The sequence below is a fragment of the Thalassophryne amazonica genome, chromosome 16 (assembly GCF_902500255.1).
Source record: "Thalassophryne amazonica chromosome 16, fThaAma1.1, whole genome shotgun sequence".
Classification (NCBI taxonomy): Eukaryota; Metazoa; Chordata; class Actinopteri; order Batrachoidiformes; family Batrachoididae; genus Thalassophryne; species Thalassophryne amazonica.
Genome location: NC_047118.1, coordinates 89,859,843 through 89,879,303, shown reverse-complemented (window position 1 = coordinate 89,879,303; position 19,461 = coordinate 89,859,843). Strand labels below are relative to the sequence as shown.

General features: G+C 39.9%; 1 protein-coding gene across 1 annotated transcript in view; it reads right to left on the bottom strand.

Moving 5' to 3' along the window:
* Positions 1–19,461, bottom strand: part of bcl2l12 (BCL2 like 12) — a 145,764-nt gene that overhangs the window by 71,400 nt on the left and 54,903 nt on the right. Inside the window, exons 2-3 of the mRNA XM_034190792.1 lie at positions 18,115–18,295; positions 10,861–11,059 (exon numbers count right to left, since the gene is read on the bottom strand). Coding sequence (XP_034046683.1) covers positions 10,861–11,059; positions 18,115–18,290 — 375 coding nt within the window. The 5' untranslated portion in view covers positions 18,291–18,295. The remainder of the gene's footprint in view (positions 1–10,860; positions 11,060–18,114; positions 18,296–19,461) is intronic.

Sequence of the window (19,461 nt, the reverse complement as noted above, 5' to 3'; positions counted from 1 at the left end):
CTGATCAATGGGTGAGCCTTTGCCATTCTGGTTATTCTTCTATCCATTTTGATGGTTGTTTTCCATTTTCTTCCACATGTCTCTGGGTTTTATTTGTCCATTTTAAAGCACTGGAGATCATTGTAGATGAACAGCCTATAATTTTTTGCACCTGCGTATAAGGTTTCCCCTTTCCAATAAACTTTTTAATCAAACTACGCTGTTCTTCTGAACAATGTTTTGAACGTCCCATTTTCCTCAGGCTTTCAAAGAGAAAAGCATGTTCAACAGGTGCTGGCTTCATCCTTAAATAGGGGACACCTGATTTACACCTGTTTGTTCCATAAAACTGACAAACTCACTGACTGAATGCCACACTACTATTATTGTGAACACCCCCTTTTCTACTTTTTGTTTTTTTTACTAATAGCCCAATTTCATAGCCTTAAGAGTGTGCATATCATGAATGCTTGGTCTTGTTGGATTTGTGAGAATCTACTGAATTTACTGGTACCTTGTTTCCCATGTAACAATAAGAAATATACTCAAAACCTGGATTAATCTTTTTAGTCACATAGCACTACTATTATTCTGAACACTACTGTATGTTCATGGTCTCTAAAACTGTTTAATACCTCCGCCAAGGAGGTTATGTTTTCGGCCGCATCCATTTGTTTGTTGGTTGGCTGGTTTGTTAGCAGGATTACTCAAAAAATCCTCAATGGATTTCAATGACATTTTTTACCAGTGGTGTATCTTGGCCTAACTTAGAAGTCATTAAACTTTGGTAATGATCCGGAACACGATCCGGATCCAGCAATTTTTTTATGGATTCTTTATCATTGCAGGATAGGGCCAATTTCAACATTTTTGCATCTAACTTCATGAAGACGGTTCACAAAGGCTGAACAAAAATTAAGTTACGACACGAGCATGTCAAATTTTGTATATTCTAGTGAATTTTAATGGGTATAAAGTCTTCTGAAACAAAGAAACTCACTTCAAACTGTGAAGTAAAAATTCTTTGTCTTCTGTAGTATTTTGATTTGTTCTAATCCAGTAAATGCACCAAATGGGTGCTGTGTCGCTGCTGTACAGTCAATAAAATACAAAATTAAGGCCTAAAGCAACTGACAACGTTGTTCTGCTGTGCACAAGGTAGCACTGTCACCAGTTTTGAAAACGCTTGTGCACTGAGAAACTCAAAACTGGCTTATTCATTTAATCTGTAAAATGCTCTCACTGGTAAAACAAACTAGGGCTGCTTATTATTTTAGTAATCTTTTAATCATTTTGTTTGTTTTTTACTTACATGTGAGTTTTGCCATTATTTCTTCAAGTGAGTTATTATTAAAAGGCCTTTATCATGCAACATCAACGTTTGAGCTTATAATAAAGTTATGATATATTCTCGTCAAAAACATACCTGAAGTAGTGTTTTGTTTTATTTTGCACATACATACATCACCGACACACCACAGAGAGATTTACATCATGTTTCAGTCGATTATGAGCATTTTTAGATGCCTACAGAAACTATCTGAACCACTGACAACATATTACAGCAAGAGTCCACAAAAGCATTTTAAAGACCTGACTAAAGTGTAATATTAAAATATCTTTAATAAGATATTTTCATGAAAAAAGACACAAATGTGCAGTTTACTGCATTTAATTTTTTTCTTGTGTAAAAACACAGCTTAGATGTGGTTTGACCGAAACAAATTGTCATTAAACTTAAATAAAACAGGGATGAAGTGGAGGTTTAAGAGTCACTAGGTGTTCACAGGAAACAGTTATTTCTATATTTATTTATTTATGTTCATTGTTAGTCGGTTTTACCTTTTCTGTTGTGTTTTGTTTTATCAGGTTCTTTTTGTCTGTTTCTCTAAAATTGTATTGTAGCATTATTAGTTATTACTTTTGTTGTTGCTGCTATTATTATTAATATATAAATAAAAATAAATAAATAAATATTACAATTCATAATACATTTGACTTTTATGACAAACGCTAAGCCATTAATTATTTATTATACAGAAAACAAATGCTGTGCTGAGATGTGAACAGCTTAATGCTAACTTTAACATTGAAAATGCCACATAGATGCTAACACGTTAGCATCGGTCCCGTTTTTAAGTTATAAAATACATCTATCAACTGTTTTAGAAGACCATAACAGGTTGGTTTAACACAAAAAGGTAAATATTACTCACAGACATATGCTCTTTAGCGAGGGAAAATTAAGATAAAGCGACATAATACAACACACCATCGAAGCAGTGAGATGGATCAATGCTTCATTGGTTCAAAGCAAAGCCACACCCTGCTCTATTTGGGGAGTGTCTGCCAATGTTCTCACAAAGACAGGGAGGAGAAGGACCATGGCTCACACTCCATCTTGGCACACAGCAGCACAGATGCCGGGTGCTTCCCTCCTACCACCAGTCTCCAAAATGCAGCCTGTCTTGCTCCAAAACCCTCCAAAGCCTGTATCTCAAAGGAACCAAGTGGCTTCCACAGTCATGCCTCAGTATCCAGCAGAGCTGCGTCTCCCAGGCGCCAGTGTGTCAGCGTGACAGGTTCCTGTCTGAAACAACAGCTGTCTGAAGCCTGCGCTCTATTTCAGCCCTCAGCTGCGGCCATATTGTTGCTATGTCATAACCAGAACGGCACCTGCTGAAACCCAACTAAACTGTAAACACTGTGGAGGTCACGCTGTTTTCAGACATTTTTTTTAATAGTGTGGAGCTTTTTTTTTTTTTTAAGTCCAGTCTGAAGGTGTTTCTTAAGTTGCTGTGGGGGACACAGCATTTATGGTTTTGTGCCTTATTGACATGACAATAAACTTTGGAGGAAAACCTTCAGTCTGACAACAGTGATGATATTGGCAGAGTTCAGAAGACAGAATAGTGATAATAAAATCAATCAATCAACTTTTTTTTTTATATAGCGCCAAATCACAACAAACAGTTGCCCCAAGGCGCTTTATATTGTAAGGCAAGGCCATACAATAATTATGAAAAACCCCAACGGTCAAAACGACCCCCTGTGAGCAAGCACTTGGCAACAGTGGGAAGGAAAAACTCCCTCTTAACAGGAAGAAACCTCCAGCAGAACCAGGCTCAGGGAGGGGCAGTCTTCTGCTGAGACTGGTTGGGGCTGAGGGAAAGAACCAGGAAAAAGACATGCTGTGGAGGGGAGCAGAGATCAATCACTAATGATTAAATGCGGAGTGATGCATACAGAGCAAAAAGAGAAAGAAACAGTGCATCATGGGAACCCCCCCACAGTCTACGTCTAAAGCAGCATAACCAAGGGATAGTCCAGGGTCACCCGATCCAGCACTAACTATAAGCCTTAGCGAAAAGGAAAGTTTTAAGCCTAATCTTAAAAGTAGAGAGGGTATCTGTCTCCCTGATCTGAATTGGGAGCTGGTTCCACAGGAGAGGAGCCTGAAAGCTGAAGGCTCTGCCTCCCATTCTACTCTTACAAACCCTAGGAACTACAAGTAAGCCTGCAGTCTGAGAGCGAAGCGCTCTATTAGGGTGATATGGTACTACGAGGTCCCTAAGATAAGATGGGACCTGATTATTCAAAACCTTATAAGTAAGAAGAAGAATTTTAAATTCTATTCTAGAATTAACAGGAAGCCAATGAAGAGAGGCCAACACGGGTGAGATATGCTCTCTCCTGCTAGTCCCCGTCAGTACTCTAGCTGCAGCATTTTGAATTAACTGAAGGCTTTTTAGGGAACTTTTAGGACAACCTGATAATAAAGAATTACAATAGTCCAGCCTAGAGGAAATAAATGCATGAATTAGTTTTTCAGCATCACTCTGAGACAAGACCTTTCTGATTTTAGAGATATTGCGTAAATGCAAAAAGGCAGTCCTACATATTTGTTTAATATGCGCTTTGAATGACATATCCTGATCAAAAATGACTCCAAGATTTCTCACAGTATTACTAGAGGTCAGGGAAATGCCATCCAGAGTAAAGATCTGGTTAGACACCATGCTTCTAAGATTTGTGGGGCCAAGTACAATAACTTCAGTTTTATCTGAGTTTAAAAGCAGGAAATTAGAGGTCATCCATGTCTTTATGTCTGTAAGACAATCCTGCAGTTTAGCTAATTGGTGTGTGTCCTCTGGCTTCATGGATAGATAAAGCTGGGTATCATCTGCGTAACAATGAAAATTTAAGCAATACCGTCTAATAATACTGCCTAAGGGAAGCATGTATAAAGTGAATAAAATTGGTCCTAGCACAGAACCTTGTGGAACTCCATAATTAGCTTTAGTCTGTGAAGAAGATTCCCCATTTACATGAACAAACTGTAATCTATTAGACAAATATGATTCAAACCACCGCAGCGCAGTGCCTTTAATACCTATGACATGCTCTAATCTCTGTAATAAAATTTTATGGTCAACAGTATCAAAAGCAGCACTGAGGTCCAACAGAACAAGCACAGAGATAAGTCCACTGTCCGAAGCCATAAGAAGATCATTTGTAACCTTCACTAATGCTGTTTCTGTACTATGATGAATTCTAAAACCTGACTGAACCTCTTCAAATAGACCATTCCTCTGCAGGTGATCAGTTAGCTGTTTTACAACTACCCTCTCAAGAATCTTTGAGAGAAAAGGAAGGTTGGAGATTGGCCTATAATTAGCTAAAATAGCTGGGTCAAGTGATGGCTTTTTAAGTAATGGTTTAATTACTGCCACCTTAAAAGCCTGTGGTACATAGCCAACTAACAAAGATAAGTTGATCATATTTAAGATTGAAGCATTAAATAATGGTAGGACTTCCTTAAGCAGCCTGGCAGGAATGGGGTCTAATAAACATGTTGATGGTTTGGATGAAGTAACTAATGAAAATAACTCAGACAGAACAATCGGAGAGAAAGAGTCTAACCAAATACCGGCATCACTGAAAGCAGCCAAAGATAACGATACATCTTTGGGATGGTTATGAGTAATTTTTTCTCTAATAGTCAAAATTTTGTTAGCAAAGAAAGTCATGAAGTCATTACTAGTTAAAGTTAATGGAATACTCAGCTCAATAGAGCTCTGACTCTTTGTCAGCCTGGCTACAGTGCTGAAAAGAAACCTGAGGTTGTTCTTATTTTCTTCAATTAGTGATGAGTAGAAAGATGTCCTAGCTTTACGGAGGGCTTTTTTATAGAGCAACAAACTCTTTTTCCAGGCTAAGTGAAGATCTTCTAAATTAGTGAGACGCCATTTCCTCTCCAACTTACGGGTTATCTGCTTTAAGCTACGAGTTTGTGAGTTATACCACGGAGTCAGACACTTCTGATTTAAAGCTCTCTTTTTCAGAGGAGCTACAGCATCCAAAGTTGTCTTCAATGAGGATGTAAAACTATTGACGAGATACTCTAACTCTCTTACAGAGTTTAGGTAGCTACTCTGCTCTGTGTTGGTATATGACAATAGAGAACATAAAGAAGGAATCATATCCTTAAACCTAGTTACAGCGCTTTCTGAAAGACTTCTAGTGTAATGAAACTTATTCCCCACTGCAGGGTAGTCCATCAGGGTAAATGTAAATGTTATTAAAAAATGATCAGACAGAAGGGAGTTTTCAGGGAATACTGTTAAGTCTTCTATTTCCATACCATAAGTCAAAACAAGATCTAAGATATGATTAAAGTGGTGGGTGGACTCATTTACTTTTTGAGCAAAGCCAATAGAGTCTAATAATAGATTAAATGCAGTGTTGAGGCTGTCATTCTCAGCATCTGTGTGGATGTTAAAATCGCCCACTATAAGTATCTTATCTGAGCTAAGCACTAAGTCAGACAGAAGGTCTGAAAATTCACAGAGAAACTCACAGTAACGACCAGGTGGACGATAGATAATAACAAATAAAACTGTTTTTTGGGACTTCCAATTTGGATGGAAAAGACTAAGAGACAAGCTTTCAAATGAATTAAAGCTCTGTCTAGGTTTTTGATTAATTAATAAGCTGGAATGGAAGATTGCTGCTAATCCTCCGCCCCGGCCCGTACTACAAGCATTCTGACAGTTAGTGTGACTCGGGGGTGTTGACTCATTTAAACTAACATATTCATCCTGCTGTAACCAGGTTTCTGTTAGGCAGAATAAATCAATACGTTGATCAATTATTATATCATTTACCAACAGGGACTTAGAAGAGAGAGACCTAATGTTTAATAGACCACATTTAACTGTTTTAGTCTGTGGTGCAGTTGAAGGTGCTATATTATTTTTTCTTTTTGAATTTTTTTGCTTAAATAGATTTTTGCTGGTTATTGGTGGTCTGGAAGCAGGCACCGTCTCTACGGGGATGGGGTAATGAGGGGATGGCAGGGGGAGAGAAGCTGCAGAGAGGTGTATAAGACCACAGCTCTGCCTCCTGGTCCCAACGCTAGACAGTCACAGTTTGGAGGATCCAAGAAAATTGGCCAGATTTCTAGAAATGAGAGCTGCTCCATCTAAAGTGGGATGGATGCCGTCTCTCCTAACAAGACCAGGTTTTCCCCAGAAGCTTTGCCAATTATCAATGAAGCCCACCTCATTTTTTGGACACCACTCAGACAGCCAGCAATTCAAGGAGAACATGCGGCTAAACATGTCACTCCCGGTCTGATTGGGGAGGGGCCCAGAGAAAACAACAGAGTCCGACATTGTTTTTGCAAAGTTACACACCGATTTAATGTTAATTTTAGTGACCTCCGATTGGCGTAACCGAGTGTCATTACTGCCGACGTGAATTACAATCTTACCAAATTTACGCTTAGCCTTAGCCAGCAATTTCAAATTTCCTTCAATGTCGCCTGCTCTGGCCCCCGGAAGACAATTGACAATGGTTGCTGGTGTCGCTAACTTCACATTTCTCAAAACAGAGTCGCCAATAACCAGAGTTTGATCCTCGGCGAGTGTGTCGTCGAGTGGGGAAAAACGGTTAGAGATGTGCACGGGTTGACGGTGTACACGGGGCTTCTGTTTAGGGCTACGCTTCCTCCTCACAGTCACCCAGTCGGCCTGCTTTCCCGACTGCACGGGATCTGCCAGGAGGGAACTAACGGTGGCTAAGCCACCTTGGTCCGCACCGACTACAGGGGCCTGGCTAGCTGTAGAATTTTCCACGGTGCGGAGCCGAGTCTCCAATTCGCCCAGCCTGGCCTCCAAAGCTACGAATAAGCTGCACTTATTACAAGTACCGTTACTGCTAAAGGAAGCCGAGGAACAACTAAACATTTCACAACCAGAGCAGAAAAGTGCGGGAGAGACAGGAGAAGCCGCCATGCTAAATCGGCTAAAAGCTAGTAGCTACGCAACCTAGTGGATTCCTAAAAACACGCAAAGTGAATAATGTGTAAATAATTTAGAGGTGATTCAGCAGAAGGAGTGCTTTAGTTAAGGCACCAGACAGGCCATGAAGCAGCACAAGTAACGCACGGCAACAGCGAACGCACGACAACGGTGCAAAAATAAAATAAAAATCCACTAGACAGGCTGTGGAGCAGCACAGGTAACGCACGACAATGGCGGCAAAAAATAAAATAAAAATCCACAAAATAAATAAATAAATAATGCAGGCGATTTCAGCATGGGTGGAGGTGATAAACTGTTTTTTTTTAATCAAACTGACCATCATCGGACCAATTACTGTATCTTCCGATAAGTTTTGGTCCGATAATTTTTAGACCACTAACATATTTTTGCAGGTGTGGTGAACAATGCTCCACTAACATATTTTTGCAGGTGTGGTGAACAATGCTTAACAGTTACAAACATTTATGAAGTCTAAAATCAGTTGAGTACCTACCTGTTCAATGTTTTGTAGTAGATGTGCTGTTCTATCCTCTGCAGGCAAAGGAGAACTGGTTCCAGAAAAGAAAAAAGCTCATTTCTTTTGACCCCATACTGATATGCTGGCAATATTACCCAAATCACCCAGAGGCATACAGTTTTAACTTATGGTTAAAATTTTAACCAAACTAATTTCGGACAAGTTATTTAAATTAACGTCACATCTGAAGTTTTATAAAGTGAAAATATCAGATATATGTTTTAGTTTTAAAGTAATGCACTAATTTTGAAGGTTTTAGTGTGGACATGCTGTGTCCGGGTGCATTATGGGTAATGTCAGTACATTCACAACAGAAGAAATGCATTTGAGACGCTCTGATCAGGCTCCACACGGATAACAGTATTAAACCCTTTGTATATTGTGCCTAAAACTCTCGTGACTATATTCTCTGGGTTCATAGACGTTGTTTTTGTGTTTGTTTTATGTAAAAATGCCAGACCAGGTTGCTTCTCCATTATTTTCAACTGAAATCATTGCAATTGATTCCTGTTTGCTATTTAGAGTCCTGTTTATGTCAAACACTGACTGTCGTCTTTGTTCCAGAGTAATATATATAAGATGTCTGAAATTCATTTTGCGTTCATTAACCCTCTGGGGCCAACACCGTGGTATACGACGGCTAAGACCAAGCTTTACTAAATTATAAATAACTTTTTAATGATATGAGATAGAAACATACTTTTTTTTTGCTGAAAAGTTAACTCCGCTGACTTTCGAGCCAGCCATTAGCCATCTTTGTACTCCTCATAGAAGCTATGTGATGACGTGCGCAATGTGAGTGTCCAATCGGAATTGGTTCACCGTCACATGGTTTTCCAAAATTCAATCGTAGGGCAGATTTACCTCACGTGAAAAGCCAAAGATCGTTTTCAGGAGTGATGTGTTACTAGTTGGCCCGTTTGAATAGCCCCCTGGGTGCTCCAATGAGTACATACTATTAGTACATACTCAGTGCGCCCTGCTCCATTACGCACAGCGATCAGTGAAAGCAGGAGCAGATGAAGAGCCTCTGATGACAATCTCACGTGCTCAAACAAAGAGTGTGTAACTATCAGGATTGCTCCACTAGTTTGCATGTGAATGTTACTGGATAACCCTGTTGCTTTCTCGGCATAAAGCACTGTTTACCATATCAATGGACATTGTGCATTTGTGTTTATTGTTTGAAACTTTTTGTTGTTCAGTCTTTCACACAAGACCTCAAATTACCTTTATAAAGTGTCAAAAGAGTTGTTTATTATAGTTTGCTGTGTGTTTTGAATAAATGTGTGGAAAATTATTTTTTGCTTTATTTTTTCCTTGCCTATTTTTGATTGTAAACCTTTATTACACGTATAAAACACAACAAAAACATATATATTCTGAAAGCACAGGTTGTCCTGAAAAAAAGAGTTTATGCCAGGCAAGTGAACTGTCCAAAAAATGCCGTCGGACCCTAGAGGGTTAAATTCCACGCATCTTAAACATAGCAGAAAGGGATTATCTGGAATTTTGTTTTGGCAAGTTTTCAAGTCTCTACTGCCATCTGCTGGGCAGTAGTCTTCATGGCAGTATTTGCCCTAAGTACTAAGCGTCTGGGCACCAGTAGATGGCAGTGTTCTATTTATTTTGACACCATTTATACACACATATATATATAAAATCACAACTTGGCTTTGTTTTGCAAATGCCTTTTTTTTACAAATAAAAAATTGGCATATTTTAGAAAAGCACATTTATACATAAACACCAACACACCTCACATTAACGTGTTGGTTTTTACACAGGATGAATGAGTCAACCAATCAGTGTTAGTGTTAGCACATGTTACCCATAATCCCTTTGGCATCTGTGTTTGTTACAAAACTTTAGAATTAGTGCATTACTTAAAATTAAAAGATATATTTTATATTTTTGTACAAATGACAGAATTGACATTAATGGAGTTATTCTATCAGTACTAATTTTATTTATAACTCAAAACGATAAGTCAGCACTGCTTTATTTTTCCAACACCTCTGCCTCACGGCAACACTGTTTTTGAGTAGAGAGTTGAGCTTTACTGCTCCTCTCAACTGTTTCACTGCTGCAAGTTATGTAGTAAACAGGAGCTTCCAGCAGGGGGCAGGACACACAAAGACAGAAGTGCTGACTCATTGTTTGGGTCTGTAGTCGCCTTTGACGCTAACAGAAGCGACTCAGCTTGTTAGTTGCAAGTGTACCGGAGAAAATACTGAAAGTTATTGGTTATCGATTAGCTGTAGCTTCTGATAATTTTTTGGGTGGTTTATCGGTATAGCTTCATAAAAGATAACTTTTCAGTTAGCTGATTATCCTAAGCTAACTTTTTGGTTAGCTGTGCCCACCACTGCACAACATAAAGTTAAAAGTTGTATCACTGTGACTGTAAGCTATGGAAGAATTTATGGAAGAATAAAGAATTTTTTTTTTTGGAAGTGATCCACAGTTATTGCAGCGGGTGTATACAATTAAAGCGGCCACCTCTGTGGTGTCCTTTTTTTCCGGAAGTGATCCAGAGTTGCGGCAGCGCGCACTCACTCAGTGCGGTGTCTATTTTTGGACTGCATTTAAAAAAATGTGAGAACATCTTGGATGGATGCTGTGAATTGAAAACTCACACTTTAAAGGGATCAAGTGTGGGAGGGCTGGAATTTTGGACCAAACCCATACCTAAAGGTGCACCAACGTCGCATTATTATGGTGCTACATGGATCATATGTGGCTTGACGTAGATGAGCCACAACATGAGCCACTTCAGGCTGGAGGGGGCTCAAATGGCAGATTGGTCGTGGCTCACGAGAGGCACATGTGAGGTACAGAGGGGCACATAGAGGTGCCTTAGTAGTGGATACGTGACAGCTTAAAACGTGTATCATTCTTCAAATAATTGCCTGGCTCATTATTCGTGGCTTATTATTGCGCGGCTTAAGAATTCTTTCCATGGGTCCCCAAATCCCTGGTGATGCCCCTGTCAAGGTTATAGTATAATGAACATTCAGTGGAAACTGTTCTTACTTCAAGTTGGTCTGTGTAGTTTGGAGGCTTGGACCCCTTATCTTTGTCCAGGGAGGTGTTTTTGGATTGACGTCGTCGGCTGCTGGGACGTGGAAGGCTCTTTATGAAGTCTGTGAAGCCACTCTTCTTCTCTTCACCTGAGATGACATCTTCAGCCTGAGAATCCCATCCATCCTTTGGCTTGGGTTGAGGTTTAGCACTGAGTGGAAAAGCCAGGGTTGGAAATTACTAAGCATCTGTCACATACCTCCAGAGAGGACAGGCAGAGGACACACAGCACGTTAAGCCATACAACACAGTTGGTCTCACTACTGCCTTGTAGACTTTCTCGTTCACTCTTCAGGGTTCTCAGCAGGATTTTTTCTCAGCGTAATGGGACGGAAAAAATTATGTTAAAAAGCTGGGGAGTTCGGGGGTCAGCTTAGGCTTTGCTCCCCCGAAGCTTTTACATTATGGGTTTATACGAGGTCTGTCCAAAAAGTATCAGACCTTTTTAGTTTTTTCAAAAACCTTATGGATTTGAATCATGTGTGCTTGCATGAGCCAACCTTGAACCTTCGTGTGCATGCGTGAGTTTTTTGATGCCTGTCGGTTGCATCATTCGCCTGTGAGCAGACTATGAGTGAGCACTGGTCCTCCCCCCTCGTTGGATTTTCATTCCGAGGAAAATGTCTGAACGACTGGAGCAGCGCTGAATCAAATTTTTCCAGAAACTGTGAGAGACAGCCAGGTGGAAACCATTCGGAAGATTCAAACGGCTTTCGGTGGCTTTTCAGTCGAGTGAGTATCCGAGGAATTGTGTAAGAGCTGGACATGTCACAACATGTCCTGTGAGACTTCCAACTTCCGCACGTCTTTCATTACAAAATCTCCTGTAACAATGGAATGTGCCAAAAAAGTGCTGATGTCCACCTCTTCTGCAATTTCTCTGGTAGTCAGACGACGTCCCGGATCAACACAGCGTTCACTTTGGAAATGATCTGGTCGTTTCAGCATGTCGATGGCCGATCGGAGCGCGGCGCACCCTCCGCCATTGTGCGCCGTCTTTAAACCGGTTGTAACGCTCCTTAATCTGTGTGATGCCCATAGGATCGTCACCGAAAGCTGCCTGAATCTTCCGAATGGTTTCCACCTGGCTGTCTCTCACAGTTTCTAGACAAATTTGATGCAGCAAAGCTCCAAATCGTTCCACCTCGCAATGAAAATCCAACAAGAGGGGAGGACCAATGCTCACACAAAGCCTGCTCACAGGCGAATGATGCAACCGACGGGCGTGAAAAAAATCACGCATGCGCATGAAGGTTCAAGGTTGGCTCATGCAAGCACACATGATTCAAATCCATATGTTTTTGAAAAAAATAATAAGGTCTGATACTTTTTGGACAGACCTCTAAAGGGCATTCTTTGGTGTTTTTTAACTTCAAAATGTAGAGCAGGGTTCTCCCCAGAAACGTTTTAGTATAGCGGTGCTGTTGGCAGTTATCACCCAAGGCAGCACGAGTTACGAGTCATTTTGATTGGTTTTAGATGCATTGAAAGCACGAATAATAAACAAAAATGACACATGCTATAATATCAAAGTTCTTTTGCAGTTAATAAAATAAAAAAACACTGAAAAGTTTAAAAACACATTAATATTTGATGGACATAACATTTGCTCTCCTCTTTAAAAATGACACACTGTACCTTTAATCCAGTCAGACAGGCAGAGTTTTTCTGTCATATGTTTTCTTTTTAACATTTCTGAGTGGGATTGCATACTTAAAAAAAAAACAATATAATCCCTAATTGTCTTGGTTGAACAAGAGCTAAACCTGAATCAGCATCAGATTTACTGCAAAGTAAGTTCTCACATACAAAAAATTTGAACTGGGGTCATTGTTGCATAAAGAATAATAATAAAAAGAAAATGAAAAAAAAATTCTGTAAGAAGTAACAGAAAAAAGTAAATCTGCTCTTTTAAAGATGAAACCCTGGATGAAATCTTTCTGAATCAGTATTTCACACTTTACTGTTTCACTGAGGCTGTGTGGTGAAGATGATCGTTTATTAAAATTACTTCGCTGCTTTTTTACAGCGTGTAGCGTCTGCTGTTAACACGTCTCTCTCTAAGCGCGTGTGTGAGTGAATGAGAGACTCGTCGCTCTCACACCGTCTGTGTGGCTTATTTGTGCAAACTTGGGAAACATGAAAGCTTTCATCTGTAAAATAAAACCTTAAAGTGTCAGTAGCTATGCAAGCAGAAGGAGCTCTTTTTATTGGAACCCTTTGAGTTCTTGTTCTTTCTCTATGAGCTGCGGCGCTGTGACTGTGCTCGGCTGTGCTCTCTGCCGGTGGTGAAGTGGCGAGCAGGCAGCAGTCCGTTCAGTACAAACAGTCTGGCTGGATAAAAAAAAATGACAGCACGGTGCAGTACAAAGGCGCTGTCCTAACAGTATGATGGCGCAACGCCGTTGTTCCATTGTTTAGGGAGAACCCTGTGGAGTAATCAGAAATTAATCTTGAAGTAAAAACACATTTGTAAGGATTTTCTTTAGTAAGCAGCTGTGTATAAATTAGCAGTTCTGATGCTCCTCTGACACATTTCTGTGTTTAGGCCTGTTGCCTCGTTTCTTTTGACTTTAAAGTAAGGCTGTAATAAAGAAAAAAAACTATGGCTTTACTTGACAAAATTTGGCCCTCACAATGTGTTTCAGAGGGTTAAAATATTTTAACATTTTCCTCCCCGGTGCCCCCTACGATATTCACGCCTGCAGCGCTCGCTGTGTGGCTGTGCTCAGACACCGGGAGCGCTGAGACTGTGACACCGGAATAAGTTCTCCCCCACAAAACGGAGGACATCTCATTTTGGACGGACACTGTATATAAAAAAAATTTGTAGCGGATTAATCATTTTCTGTCAGAGCTTGGCTGTTGAAAACACCTCTAATCGCTTCTGGAACAGCAGAGGACTGTTCATCTGGACCTTTTTTTTTTTCATCTCTCTTGTGGACTGATGTGGCGAACAGATTTGAAACAACTAAAAAGGTAAAAAGGGTAATTATTTGTAATGTTTTTATTTTATTCACTTGGCAAATAATCAGCTATAAAAATATGTCTATGATAGATTTAATATATTGTTAATGGATCAGGAGCTCCACTGTGTGTGCGCACTGACGCAACGACTCGCACTCAAAACGAGAACTTAGGCAGAACGCCAGCTCACAAAAGAGCAATTCTGCTGTTAACAACGGACGAACACAAAGTTAAAAGTTGGATCGTGGTATGAAAATGACTGTGCCACAGAAGAAATAACGCCAGTGAAGCCGTGGATGGAAAGGAAGCCAGCGAGAAGGAGCGCAGAAGCGGCTGTCCAGGAATGCAGAACGGCAGCATGCGCAAAAAAGCGATTTTGCAGGCATTAATGGAGGAACACAAAGTTAAAATTTGAATCACAGTGGCAAAAGAAATAAAGCCAGCAAGAGGAAGCCCTGAGAGCACTGTCCAGGAACCTGTTGTTCGGTTCTAGCTGGTGTGGTGTATTTAATGACTCTGGAACACAGGTGAACAGCGGCCTGGTGCACCGTACACACCGGCTGGACTGTACCGGAGTGTCTATTTTTGGACTGCGTTTAAAAAATGTGACAACATCTTGAATGGATGCAGTGAATTGAAAACCCACAATTTAAAGGGACCAAGTGTGAGAGGGCTGGAGGTTTGGACCAAACCCATGCCTAAACATGCACCAACATCACATTAACATGGCACTACATGGATCATATGTGGCTTGACGTGGATCATATGTGGTGACACGAGCCACTCGAGGCTGGATGGGGTTCAAATGACAGAATTACCCCTCTCTTTCCCAGAGTTTTCCAGGATATTCAAGAGGACCACGTGTCTTTTTAGAAGCACATATCTCTGTCAAAAACTATTCTCCATAAATCAAAGCATAGGTCCAGACTTAGTGATGACCACCTTAAAGCCATAATGAGAGTTTCAACTGCCACCTCCCTCAGAGCACAGATGGCCAAGAGCTCTCAGGTGTGTAAAATGCAAAATGCAATTAAAATGCAAAAATGCAATTGAGGCAGTTAGGGGGCTATTCAAATGGGCCAACTAGTAAGATATCACTCCTGAAAATAATCTTTGCCATATCACGTGAGGTAAATCTGCCATACGATTGGACTTTGGAAAACCATGTGACGGAGAACCAATTCCGATTGGACACTCACACTGCGCATGTCATCACACATCTTTTATGAGGAGTACCAAGATGGCTGATGGTGGATCGAAAGTCCGCAGAGTTAACTTTTCAGCAAAAAAAAAGTAAGTTTCTATCTCATATCATTAAAAAGTTATTTACAATTTAGTAAAGCTTGGTCACCGTTTTTCATGCTAGAAATAAGGTCTACACAACGTGGGCTTAATAAAAAGCGTGACCGACGCAGTGAAGCACATATGACACATTACTACATAAACTGAAATAATCAAACTGAGTTTAACTGAAATGGGAGAAATGTGGGGTGAATGTAATTGCAGTTATTACAAACAACATCATTATAAACTTACTTGTATGCTTTTGTCAGCCGATCAGTGCAGTGTGACAGCAAACTACGGGGGCCGGTGATGAACACTTTTAAGCAGGGGTGTAAGCAGCTCTCAGTTGAATGGAGTCAGAGCTCCATCTACTGGACAAACGGTGAAAGGACATTTTACATTGCCGACACAAACATTATTTCAGTAACTGTTCTCTTTATGAGAAATTATCGGCGTTCTATTGGCAAAATTTCGGCCGATAGTGAGCACTTTGAAAAGGGCTTATATCGGCCGGCTGATATATCGGTCGGACTCTACCACAAACACACCAATCCCTCAAAATCGCTTCATTCACATCCATCGCGTCACATTGCGTGGCTTGGACTGTTGTGGTGCCACAGCGCATCCTTCCATAGGGATTACATGGCAACCTGCCGCCGCTGCCGTCGTCGCTCACGTGGCGTTCGGTGTGAACGCAGCATAACAGATAGCCTAAGGGGATCACTTGCTGATCTACTGGATTTGGGTGCTCAGCTTGCTGTGTGATCTTGTTGCTCTAGGTTGCAAGCGCCTCGGTGTGGTGAGCATCTGTCACATCTCAAGGGTACTTATAGGAAGAGCCTGGAGCATACAGTGCAGCTGTAGATCAGAGGCTTTTCACTTAGCTTGACACCAAGGCATATTCAAGTACAAACACACATTATCAGCCGCAAAATGGGCAGGTTCTTCTGACTTAATGAGCAACAGTAAGCAAAATCTAATTTTTTTTTTACTTCAAACTGCAACCAAACTTATTCAAGTGCAACTGTTTGCCGTTTACTGATCAAAATTTTCTGGGCAACTTAACAAAAACAACTTAAACAATATAAGGTTACATATTTCCCAGCAAACTTCAATCAGTCCAAGTGACAGTCGACAATGATTCTGATGAAAACCCACTTAATTTCACACTATCTCACTCAGTATGTTGTTGCAAACTATGGATAGTGTGAAAACAACCGCTTGTCTTTTTCATCCATTGCCTACAAAATTGTTGAAGAATGTGTGGTCTGCACCTGGACCCACACTGCTGAAAATTATTAATCTATCATTTTCAACTGCTTCTGTCCCAGCAGGTTTTAAGTCAAGTGATTTAAAGTGATTAAACCTGAGTGATTAAATCGATTTTCAAGAATCCTTATTTAGATCCAGGTACAATGGCAAATTATACAGATATCAAACTTACCCTATTACCCTAAGCCGGGGGTGCCCAACATTTTTTGAACCAAGACCTACTTTTAAAGTTGAAAGTTTATCAAAATGTACCAAGCCATATCAAAAGCCAAAGCGTCACCACAATATATTGTGTACCAATATAATAACACAATTTTTGGCACAAAGATAAAGTTTTAGCAATAATAATAGATTATTGAAGTAAATGCACATGGTGCAAAGAATAAGCACAAGTAGGCCGAGGACTGGCTTGTAACAACAAATGACGTCATCGCCTAATTTGCCTTTTATTCCCCTTAATTTGCGCTCTGGACATACCTCTTTCATTCGGTGAAATTTTATGTTTATTTAAATTAATTTTTACTAAGTTGCAATTTTACCATCACTAAATTACCAGTTAAACTTTCAAAGTTTTATCAGCAGGCCTTATTAAGAGGGAAATTATGCCATGTGCGTAACTAGTCTCCACACAAGGAAATAATGTGGAACAATGGCAATATCACTGTCAAAAACAAAAGTTAATACAAGGAAGAGTGGATTGAAAGGGGTATCATTTGTGTTTCACATTTATTCAAAGACGATGGCAATCTTTATAGTTATGAAAATTCCTTCTGTTGTAAAGGCCATATCTCAGAGTACGCTTGAATTAATGAAGTGTCATTAATTCAACAGACTGAGGTTCAAACACCTTCTCTTACGACTGGGGGGATCGATACACTTGACAGAAAATGTACAAACAAACATGTCAGGAACACACTTCAGAGCTATAACAAGATGTCCCCCAAAGGAAAATCATTCTGGAACTCACAATTAGGCAAAATAAATTGCTGTGCCCCTTCCAGTTTTGCATTTCAAATAAAATTCAGTTCAAAATATTACACATTTATCATTGTAATAACACAATTTCCAGGTTCATTGACTTGGATTACAAATGCACTTTTTGTAGGATCGAATAGGGTTAGGGTTAGGGTATTGATTTTGTCTTTGTTGTGTGTCATCTAAGTTTCTGAGAGATTTTGAAAAATATATTTATTAAAAAACTGGATATACCATCACAGTTGGTTTGAAGGATATTACTGCAAGATTTGCATGTAATAATAAGTCTTTTTCTTTTGTAATTAATCTTATGTTGCTAACTGGAAAATTTTACCTACACAAAATTGGAATTTACAAATCTCTTCTGAGTTTTAAATATTTCTGGTAGAATTTAATAAGTATAGCAATACTTTGGAGCTAACACATAAGAAAAGCAAATATACACTGCAATACCTTGGTGACTTATCATAATAGACCTCGGGTGAGTTTGTTGTGCCGTACAGCCTTTTACATTTCTTTGGGGGGTTTTTTCCTCTCTTTCTCCTGACAAGGTTTGATAAATTCAATGTTACGTTAATGATTGTGTTCTATTTTGTGTCAAAATGTCGGCATTTATATGTATGTTCATTTTTGTATTTTGAAATGGCAAATAAAAATTTTGGAGGGAAAAAAAAAAGAAAGGAGAACAAGTGGGTCGGAGCATGTTACCGGAATCTGTTGTGATCTTTGTAAGCACCTCCAATATTGCCAGGCCTGTCAATCAGAGGAAGGGTGAGAGTCCGACTGACGAAAGCCTGGAGAACCCGATGGGTCTCAGCCTTTGCTTCCATCAGGGAGATGGAGGAGATGGACGATGAGGAGGGAAGACGGCCTGTAGACTCCATTATCGCTTTAAAACACAAACACACATTTATTCATTTTCTTCATGAGAATGTACTCCAGAAAGTACAAACATCTGTTTTTACAGTAATAACCTGGAAGTGACCAGCAACAACAAAAACAACAGTCATGAATGTTAGCGTGCTGACGTGCACATCCACCATGAGCGAGTTATGACCATTAGTGCACGTTAAATACAAAATTTGTCGGATGGGACACATTTTTTGTTTTGTATTTGTATGAAGAGGTGCTCAGAGCTCTGGGCACAGAACACGCAAGGCTTCACAGAACATAAACAGGGGAAAAAATGACTGCAGAGACATATCTGTTCTGCTGCAGAAATGAGAACAAAGGAAAAAAAGCAAACAATGCAGAAGCCTGGCGTCTTTTTTTTTTCTTCTTTCCCCAGGAGTGATGGCATTGCGTCAGGTGTGTATATTGAGTAGCCACTCCTGTCTCTGTCATTTGTACTGAGATTTCTTATCCCATGTGAATTGCCATAAATATGACAGACATCATGTGGGAAAATTACATGACTCCATCTCCTGATATAAAGCTCATCCCTTCTGAATCAGCCTGATCAACTGTGAAATCTTAAGAGATCCCTTAAATACACAGGGTAAGCTTTTTTATTGTGTTTCTACAGTTTTACATGGGTCCAACAGAATGAGAACCAGAACAAAAATAACCTGCTCCAATGCCAGCCCACCCCCCCACCCTTCCTCCTCCCAAATACCAGACTCACAGTTGCTAACTACTCAAAAAATGAAATACAGAATTTGCATAGCCAAGCATAAAAAAAAAACAAAAACAGAACAGAACAACAATAGTCAGAGGTCGCCTAAGTAAAGATGGTAATTAACCCTCTGGAGTCGAATGACGTGCCACCACATCAAAAGTCACATGACCTAATTAATTGGACATAACACCCAATCTGCTGCACTCTGAGTCTCCCTTTGAAAGCGTGTTGAATGTAGAGACTTCAACCTTTACTCCAGTTTTTATATTTTGTTAATAGGTCTAGTATTATAGGTCTGTTAATAGGTCTAGTAAGGAGTTTGGACTCACCATCAGTATCAAGAAAACTCAAATCCTCTGTCAAGGAGTTGTTACATCACCTACCATACTGATTGATGGAGCACCACTAGAAGTTGTAGACAGCTTTACCTATCTGGG